The following is a 10,386-nucleotide window of genomic DNA, read 5'->3' on the forward strand; positions in this document are numbered from 1 at the left end:
GAACCTTTCACTCTGAAGCAGTTGAACTGATTTCTGAAAGTTCTTAAAAGAGAAACTAAAGTCAGTGGCTGGATTGTATTAACAAAGGTCTTCACCCTGACCTATTACTTGGGGATATTTTTGTCATTACCCAGAAGGGTGTGTTCCATCAGGTGACCCCATCTATTTTCAGCTACCTGCAGCAGCTGAAACTCTGGCAATGATTCCACCCCCTCGGGAAACCAGCAGCAGGGCAGATTCTCATTTCCAAGAGAGTAGTTACAAGCCCACTCGGCCTCCTCTAAGATTGAGAATCTATGTTTGGAAGAAAAATTCAGAAAATAGTTTTTTGGCTGGCTTTGTTTTTGTTTTGGTTTCTGTTTCTGTTTTTGTTTTTGTTCTTGGCTTTTTAAACGCCACTCCTTGGGAAACGAGAAGGGGTGCATGGTGGGAGGTTGCCTAGAGGCTGCCATGTGTTGCTCCAGGCATGGACACACTGAAGGCCCTGACTTCACCACAGTGTGATATGTCAATGTAGAAAAATTGCATTTGTACCCCCGAAATATATACAAATTTTTCAAAAATCTAAAAACAAATAACATATATATATTTTTTTTAACCAAAATATTTCTATCCTTTTATTTTCCTTTTTATTAATTGTTATTATTATTATTATTTTGAGATAGAGTCTCACTTTGTTTGCCCTGGGTAGAGTGCTGTGGCATCATAGCTCACAGCAACCTAAAACTCTAGGTTCAAGAATTTTATCTCAGCCTCCCAAGTAGAGGGATTGCAGGCTCCTGCCGCAATGGCTGGCTATGATGAAATAGTTTTTATAATAGAAATAGATTTTCTATTTTTAGTAGAGATGAGATTTCTGCTCTGCTCTTGCTCAGGCTGGTCTCCAACTCCTGAGCTCAAGCAATCCACCCTCCTTGTCATCCCAGAGTGCTAGGATCACAGGGGTGAGCCACCTTGAAAGGCCTGGGCCTCTTGATATTCTAATAATTCCGGCTCACAGGAATTACCTTGCCCAAGGTCACACAGCTCATTCATGGTTTTGCCTTGAAAGTCCAGCTTCAGGTTCCCAAAAGGGAGGGGGGAACTTTTGCCTCACATCACTCATCTTTAAGGTGTCTGTGATCTTCCGATGGATTGAACCCTCTGACAGGTTTTAGGAGTTTGACAGGCTTCTCCCCATTTATTTAGTTAGTGCCCGATGATTAAAGGGAAGCAGAGGCACTGTAGAGTTATTGCAGTGGATGCTAAAACCCAAATCACAGCACAGAGTCTTCAGAGCAGCAGTTCTCAACCTGTGGGTCACAACCCACAGGAACTGTATTAAAGGGCCACAGCATTAGGAAGGTTGAGAACCACTGCTTTAGAGTGAAGAGCGGCTTGCCACATTTGTGGATAGAGGTATCAGTACATAGAGAGGATGCTTTCAAATATATGGACTGCAGGGGCTTTCATTTTTGAAATATAAGTACTAGTAAAAATGTTAGTTATTTTTGTCAGTCAACACATACAATTATGTGAACATCTTGGAAATTTCCAAGATGTGGTTCTCCAAAAATATGCAGATGTGGTTCTCCAAAAATATGCAGTTCTCACAGCTGAAGGTTGTGCACCTGTGCCTAAGGCGTCACATACTACTCTTTACATAAAAGAGGAGCTTAGAGGGCACTTTTAGCAAAACCATTCTGGCTGTGCAAAGAAGCTTAGGGACAGGAGTTATTCTTCCAGTGCTCTTCAGATCAAATCCTCAGATGGACACACCCTTTCCCTCGGCCCCTAATCCTCGCCCTGGGGCGAGGTTAGGTATCTTCTATCGGCTCTCCTTTTCCTCCACAATGCCTCCTCCGTCCCCCACCTTTCCCATTCATGGGAGGCGACTTATATTCCATGATGTCAACAGACTCTTTTTGAGGGCAGGGATGGGGTAAAAGATGTGGCTCCCAGATCAAAGCCACAAATAAGGGATATCATTTTGTTCTCACAGTCAAACAGGAAGGCCACAGAGTTACACCTACTCCTGCACATGACTGGCTTCAGATGAAGCAATCTTTGCTGCTCTAGGGCTGAGGGCAAGGGAGGGAGAAATGTGAGGTCACCTAAAAGGAAACCACACTGCAGCTCTTCTCGCCTGGCAGGACCCAGGAACGCTCAAGGACTGGGGCTCACAAAATAACTCAGTTAGGTCATGGATCTTCATAGACCACTTTAAATAAGTCACTCTTGGGGACATTCATAGGAGGCATTCAGAAACTCACAAGACCTATGCCTGGCATCTATTTCCTATTTTTCATCCTTGACCCTTCTAATTAAAGTTTCTTGACAGGAGAAATCATGCCACATGCCTCATATTTTTTTACTCCCATCACTGGAGATGATGCAGTCAGCATCAAAGTGCTGGGTGCAGTGGCTCGCACCTGTAATCCTAGCACTCTGAGGCTGATGCTGGTGAATTGCTTGAACTCACCAGTTCAAGACCAGGTCCCCATCTCTAAAAAATAGCCAGGCATTGCGGGGGTGCCTGTAGTCCCAGCTACTTGGGAGGTGGAAGTAAGTGAATCATTTGAGCCAGGAGTTTGAGGTTTCTGTGAGATATGAACCACGGCACTCTACACAAGGTAACAAAGTGAAACCATCTCAGAAATAAAGTAAAAAGAGTTCAAGACCAGCCTGAGCAAGAGAGAGACCCCCCCCCCATAAAAATAGTAAAACCTAGCCGGTTGTGGTGGGTGTCTGCAGTCCCAGCTACTGGGAAGGCTGAGGCAGGGGGATGACTTGAGTCCAAGAGTTTGAGGTTGTGGTGAGCTGTAATGCTAGAGCACTCTACAGAGGGTGACAAGTGAGACTGTCTCATAATACTTTGGCTTGATAATGAACTTAGTAGCTTACATGACAAAAAGTAAAACACACAGAAAAGAATGGTGATAGCTTTTAATGGTTTTATAGTGACAACACACCAATTTTCATGTGTACACATTTAAATATCGTTACAGACCATAAATACCCATATGGCAAAAAAAAACCTCGGTCATCATTCCAACTAAATAAACAGCCTTAAGTAATACTGAGAAAAACAAATGAGGTAATTTTTCATCAAAAGTGACTATTTTTACCATAAAATTCAAGTAGTTATAAAATCCTTGTCTCATAACTCAAAAATGGAACTTTAATACACACCTTCAAATGAAACAAAAATTTTTTGATTATAAATAGGTAAAAAATAAATAGTTACTTCTGTTGAAAATTCCATCATGCCATTATTTTCGTGTATGTCTATGAGATTTTCATTGTAAGAAATGTCTGTCCCTTTTTTAATCAAAGTACATTCTAATTATGAACACGTAATCCTCCAAATAAAATCCAATTTTTTCAAAGTTGTTTTCCAGTTTTCCACAATTTCCAGTTAACCACAGGGAACACATTTAATGAAAGTCATCTGAACAGAAGCAATACAATTTAAATCAGAACAAACAAATTAACTTATTTTACATTACTGTGTAGTGACCTATGCAATCAACATTCAATATAACATTCAGTGTTCTCAGAATGAAATTTGTCCTTTTAACAAGACAATACATATAAACCAAATAGTACACAGTGCTCGGGAGTTGGCACTGAAAAGTACAAAAACAAAACAAAACAAAAAAAAAACAAAGAAAAAACAACACTGAACTGTTTCTTTCCAGCCTTAACCTTATTTTCAATTCCTTTTATACCAGGCTGGGCAATGACCTTCAGCAAAAATAACAGAATTCTCTAACTAAAAAAAGAAGTGTTATTAGATCCCTATTTTTAAGATTCTTTCATTCTTGTTGTCAAATAAACAAAGTAGTTTTACAATGTCACCCCCCCAAATGACATAAAAAACCCAACAGAATTTTGAGGTATTCCATCTTCAGTTTAAGGGCACCCACCAGCAAGTGAATGCTCCCTCTCATTCCTCTCAATTACAATGAGACCTCTCTTCGAATTTATGACATTGGTACCACTTGCACCCATTGTGGGAAACTTCCCTTTCGAAGGAGTCCCCTTTTGCTAAAGTTTTCGTTGCAGTCAGGTTCCAGAGCAGAAGAGTTTGGTTATCAGATTCAGGAGTTTCTGGCGGAAATTCAGTTTGTCTCCCAGTCTCCTCAGCTGAGCTGCACACTCCTCTTCCAGCTCTGAGAAAGAAAGCAAAATATCAAAATTAACAATGACAATATTCCAAGCTGTCACCAGCCAAGAGTTAACACGCCCATCTAAGTTGGACAAGTTGAATATCCCTTAGAAACCCTCATCCTTGGCTTCTCATAAGCCTGTTTTCTGAGTCTGTTTTCTGAACATGAGAAAGATCATTTAGAATGTACAATTTTTTTTGCTCATCTTGGATGAGACAAGTGTTATCTCACTTCCAAATATGGCAATTTCAAATGACAAATTCTACAAAGAGTAATGCCAGCTTTACTAAGCTTAAGTGATGTCATCCTGTTCCTTTATGACCAAGGAACAGAAATCAGATTCTAACTGTGGTTTTCAAGTTGGTTTTTTAAAAACTTGGTTTTTAAACATCAGTAATTCATACCTTAGATGACACCGTCATTAACAGGCAAATCTAAATTTTTTTCTTTTCCTCATGAAAAAACTTAATACTTTCTCTTAAAAGTCTCATAAAATTTGTTCTAAAATTAAATCCATATTCTTCAAAATAATTTAAAATATTTACATTTTACTGTAAAACCACCTTCTTCCTATAAGCCCAATCGGTACCAAGCCATTGCCTTTCCTGCAGGTGGGTTAAGTAAAAAATAAAATTTAGGGTGACGCCTGTGGCTCAAAGGAGTAGGGTGCCGGACCCACACGCCAGAGGTGGTGGGTTCAAACCCAGCCCTGGCGAAAAACTGCAAAAAAAAAAAAAAGTAAAACTTATTTCACATATTCACTACTTTTTAAAATTGAGGTATTCTAACAAAATAACATTTTTGGAAAAGAATGCTTATAAATTTCCAAGTAAGCCATTTTCAGTAAGTGCAGCTAACTATCTGACTATAATCTTTAATATTTCAAAGTCCAATTCAAGGGCTTTTTGGTCCGCTTCATGATTATAAACATTAAAGAGCATCACGATGACAAAATCTGATCTATTTTGCAATTAGACCATGAAAGGACCGCATTTAGGCTCAGAATAAAATGAAAGCTGTAAATATATAGCAAAACTAAATTTTTTTGAGATACGGTCTCACTCTACTGCCCAGGCTAGCCTGCTGTGATGGCATCACAGCTCACAGCAGCCTCAAACTCCGAAGCTCAAGCGATCCTCCTGGCTCAGCTTTCCCCATAGCTGGGATTACAAGCAGGGGCTACGGTTTCTGCCTCGTTTTTCTATCTGGGGGAAATCTATGCTTGCTGCATAGGTGATTTGGAACCCCTGACCTCAAGCAATAAAGCAGAATTTTGAGCCTACTTCTCTCTGCAAGAAGCTAAGTAAAATCTTTCCTTACTCCTATCCTTACTCCTACACCGAATGACCTAACAAATCCCTAAGATGCTATTTTTTAGGAGCTCCAGGGTCAAACATTTTAAGTACTGACAAAGACATGTTCTTTTCAGTGAATGGGATAGATATATTAACATACAAATCTTTTTTTTAAAGCCAGTATCGTTCAGTATTCGATATTTTTAAGCCCTGAATTCTGAAGTAGAAAAACTATCTCTTTGACAAAATAAAGGGGAGGGAGGAGGGCAGAAAAGAGTTCTCCGTTGTCTCCTTAATTTATAAATTAAGAAACGTTATTACTAACGTATTAATATCCAATCAAGGTTTCTACGCTCCCCGCTGTCCCTTGTTCCCGGGAAGTCAGCAGGTTAGGTTTTTTAATACAGCACAAAAGATGGACCAAGCTTTTCCTACCCCATGCCAGAACCCAAGAGTGCAGCCTGCTGCCAAGCTAGCACGGTCACGTTAGTAATGTTTTATCACTTCCCCTGCACGCCCCACGAGCTCTATAAAACGAAACTAACTCGGAAGAGGGGCCTATAATCTGATGCAATACTAGTGTGACCCACACAGATTGGAGCCCAGGACCTTCCTGGCTTCCTCGCTGCAACCCCTTAGCAGATGACAGCCTACACTTACATTTTTTTAAAAGGGGGCTGCTGACCTGAAAAGTGAGGATGGCGTTGTATGTGGAGGGAATGGGAATGGATGGACGAAAAAAGATAGGGGAACAACTCCTATTCTCTCATCTCCAGCCCCACAATATCTATTTAAACACCAATCTTAACAAGTTAAGACTTAAGTGGTCGTGAACATATGGGTCCTGGCAGGTCTAGGAGGTTCCTGAGCCCTCTCTGCCCCACCTGCCGTGGCAAAGAGTTTCTCCTCCTGGCTGTGGCCTGAACTTGCACTTGTTTTTCCCCAGGCCCCGGGGAAAAGTAAGCGGGGATGGGGAAAAGCAGGAGCTCTCAGCGCCGGCTAATAAATGCAACCGCATCCCAACCCCAAACCCGGCTCCCTCTCTCGCAGTCTCCGCGATCCTGGGAAAAATCCTGAATAATTCCCTGGAAGCGTCCCAAAGGCATGCCCCAGAGCGCACACCTGGCGGGACCCGAAGCCCCAGTGCCTGCCCGTAGGGCCCCAGCCCCGACAGGTCAAACCCACCCGGACCAAGACCTCGACTCCGGCCACCCGCGGGCCCCAGCCGGCAAGTACCATTGCGAGCGGGGCTCGGTTGCGCGTTCTTACGCGCCTTCTTCCCGGCCATCTCGACAAGTGCCGCCGCGAACTCTCAGCGGATCGCGGGTCTCAGTCTCCCAGCCCGAGCACCTCGGGCGTCTGCAGGATGCGAAGTGCGCGCGGGCAGCCGGGCGGCGGGACGGGAAAAACGAGAAGCACCAAACTACCAAATGCGCACAGTCGTGCCGGGAACCTCTGAGGTTCCAGGGCCCGGCTCCGCGCTCTGGTCTTATAGGGACATACCAGTGACGTAAAGAAACTTGACTCTGGGCCCGCCCCGTCCCGCCCCGCGGAGAGTACCCAGGAGCTAGCGCGGGATCCGAGCGGCAGGCGAGCTCCCCCACCGTGCGCGACCGCCGGGACGCGCTCCCGACCCGCGCTGGCGCCGGCCCGCGGCGGGGGGCGCGGGACGCTGGGCGGGCAGGACCCTGCCCGGTCCGAAATTACTTCCTTTCAAAGCGGGGGTGGGAGAATTTGGCTTTGAGAACCGCGACCACAGGACCAGTCAGCCTCAGGGGTGGCGGGACCTGGGATTGGCGGGAGAAGGGTTTTCCTAGGAAGAAAGTTGGGGGTGGGGCGAGACCAGGCGCCTCGTCCTTATCATAAATTGGCAATTAAAGATTTCGTTAAGCAAGCCGCGGAAAGAGTTCCGAAAGGAAAATTTTTCGAATTTAGAGAGTATGTGTAGCTCCAGGGAAGGGAAATGGAGAGAAGTTTAATAATAGCAGAGATCGTGCTAGTGGCCGTGCGAGACGGTTCCAGGTCCGGGAACAAATTAACACGTCGGTAGTGTTGGGAAGTTGCCGCACACTGAAACCCTGGTGTGAAGCAGAACATTGTGTCAGGGAGCGAGAGATGGTGAATGGTTCCGTCTGGCCCTGGGGTCAGAACCTGGACAGGACTGGTTTTAAAAAGCAGCTTCCCTCTAGGTATGAGACACTGCTCAGTCTGGATGTTTGGAGACACAAAACGACTGGATCATTACCATACAGAAAACGTCCAAATCTTTTGTGGGAGAGCTGGGCTATCTGGGAACACGAAATTATTTACGCAATATTTAGTGGAGCCCATTGTATTATTATGAAGAAGAGTAATTAGGGCTAGTCTGGTGTTGAGGACCGCTTCATGCCAAGGGCTTTAGCGTGCATCTTCTCTTTCCCTCCTGAAAACAGCTCTTACAAGTTGGCGTTCTTAACGTCGTGGCCACTTTACAGGTGCAGAAGCTGAAGTTTATACGCATTCAGTAAATTATCCAAGTTCACGTAGGTAGCAAGCAGTTCTCCATCTGAACTCACACAGGCCCACAGAGAGCAAAAGCTCTTAACCACGATAGCTTTCCCAGCAATCTCAATTCCTTAAAATGTGTATTCCTATACTATCTGTGCTGTGTAATGCACAGGTTGTAAATTGGTTGCTTATAGCTGCACGGACTCCTTAGTAGCATTTGATTTCATGTACATTTATTGGTCTACAAAATGTCTTGTGAAAATTTGAATTGATTACTGATATTTAAAAATTGAGAGATGGCATTAAAAGCTAAGATTCTGGCATCTCTTGGAAAATCAGAAGCGCTTGACAACCTGGGATCCATCTTCCCAAAGTGCAAAGGACGATGGAAGTGTGAGCCAAGCCACCCTCTTCAGAGGGAACTTGGGTGCTCCTGTTCATCAGCACTCCCTACTGTTTGCTTTTCTCCTGTGCATTATCTGTCCCCAGTAGGCATTTGAGCTTGTTTATTTATCTTAAAACATTCAATCAACACTAACCCACAAACATTTATCTATGGCTTGCTCCCACAAGCCACAAGAAGATATAGACCATGCTACAAGCATGGACTAAAACTGCTCTCGAGTTTAAAAAACAGTTTTGAGGCTGATATTGGGTGTTTTGGAGCGTGGTACATTCATAGGAATAAGAGGGAACCAAATTCAGGAATTCTCGCCACACTACACTAGATGCACAGTGGAGACACTGCCTTGAAATCTATTGTGTCCGACCTGGCTACTCAGAACCAGTGTCTCTCCCCACAATCATTTTGACAAAATACATTAACTTTCCGATAGCATAAATTAGCAAACTTGGGTTCAAATCGTGCACCCTGAAATGCAACAGATAAACTCAGCGAAAGGAAAGCAAATCAGAACGCCTACAAAGGGTATGTTAATACTGTCCCCTAACATTATCATTATAAAGGGTTGTTGATCTCCTAACTGGATACAAACTTAATGCAACCACGTCTTTCAGGGAATTGCAAATTGACCTTGCAAGAAAGAAAGGGGAGGAGAGAAGCAGGGGAGGAGGCTTCAGAAATGGGTCAAAATCAGCTGGATTAGGAAGGACTTTTTAAGCCTTCGAATTTGAGATAGTCTATGTATATAAACTCCTTTTTAGATCTAACATTCTATTAAAAGAATTAAAAGCAGAATGTAAAAAGCTTCTCCTAGCTGTATATCTCTCTGGATGAAAGATGTATCATTTTATGTTAGGCTTGCAACAAATGTAAACATGGGGATGTTTTTGCCAAACAAAATAATGAACAAATATTTATCATGAGGGACTAGTGTTTCCTACCCTATTTAAAGAAAAAAAGTGGACTGGTAAAAATAACAGTTTTAAAAAAGATTACTAGATAATCTTTTTTTCAAGAAAAGTTTAAAAATGAGGGCTGGGAGTGGTAACTCATACCTGTAACCCCAGCACTCTTGGAGGCCAAGGCGGTGGATTGCCTGAGCTCAGGAGTTCAAGACCAGCCTGAGTAAGAGTGAGACCCTGACATTCTACTAAAAATAGAAAAAAACTGAGGCAAGAGGATTTCTTGAGCCCAAGAGTTTGAGGTTGCTGTGAGCTATGATGCCACGGCCCTCTACCCAGAGCAACAGAGTGAGACTCTGTCTCAAAAAAAAAAAAAACAAGAAAAAAAAATTGGCCAGGCATAGTGGCTCACATCTGTAACTCCAGCACTTGGGAGGCCAAGGCAGGTAGATTGCCTGAGCTCACAAGTTCAAGACCAGCCAGAAAGACCTGAGTGAGACCTCATCTCTAAAATTTAGCCAGCCATTGTGGCAGGCACCTGTAGTCCCAACTACATGGGAGGCTGAGGCAAGAGGATTGCTTGAACCCAAGAGTTTGAGTTTGCTTCGAGCTAAGATACCACAATACTCTACCAAGGGTGACCAAGTGAGATTGTGTCGCAAAAAAAAAAAAAAAAAAAAGTTCAAAAATGATAGTGGAAATCTAGCCATGTCTATGTGATCACTTAGAGTGTAAAACATATCCATATATATTTTTAAGAACACCCCCAACAAACATGATTAGTAACAGAATAATCATACAAGCTTCATATGTTTCATGTAGAAAACAGGATTTGACAACTCAGCAGGAGGATATGAGATATGAGTGAGGCATATTTAGAGGCAGACTGGGATGAAATACATAGCCCATACACTCGATTCTATTTATTCTAATGAAAATGAACTTGTTTTTTCTCTGTATAGTATGTTTATTTACAGAAAAATTAGCCAAATAATTTGACCCATACAAATTATGCCATAAATGTTTCTTTGAGACAGACACTATGCTAGGGTCCCTACCTGAACAGACCCTAGGGGTGGAGAGACTAACACCTCACAAATTTCTCTTGAGTATCTCCTTTAAAATGCATATCTGATTCTGGAGCTCTG

At 42.9% G+C, this 10,386-nt stretch overlaps 1 protein-coding gene across 1 annotated transcript; it reads right to left on the reverse strand.

The window, feature by feature from the left end:
* Window positions 1-3,682: 3,682 nt before the first annotated feature.
* PMAIP1 (phorbol-12-myristate-13-acetate-induced protein 1) lies at window positions 3,683-6,875 on the reverse strand. Its single transcript, XM_023512411.1, has 2 exons — window positions 6,683-6,875; window positions 3,683-4,154 (listed from the first exon to the last, which is right to left on the reverse strand). The coding sequence occupies exons 1-2, from the start codon at window positions 6,732-6,734 to the stop codon at window positions 4,048-4,050; spliced, it is 159 nt and encodes a 52-aa protein (XP_023368179.1). The 5' UTR covers window positions 6,735-6,875; the 3' UTR covers window positions 3,683-4,047.
* Between the last annotated feature and the right edge of the window lie 3,511 nt (window positions 6,876-10,386).

Source organism: Otolemur garnettii, unplaced genomic scaffold, assembly GCF_000181295.1.
Source record: "Otolemur garnettii isolate 467f Iridium unplaced genomic scaffold, OtoGar3 scaffold00027, whole genome shotgun sequence".
In the NCBI taxonomy this organism is placed as follows: Eukaryota; Metazoa; Chordata; class Mammalia; order Primates; family Galagidae; genus Otolemur; species Otolemur garnettii.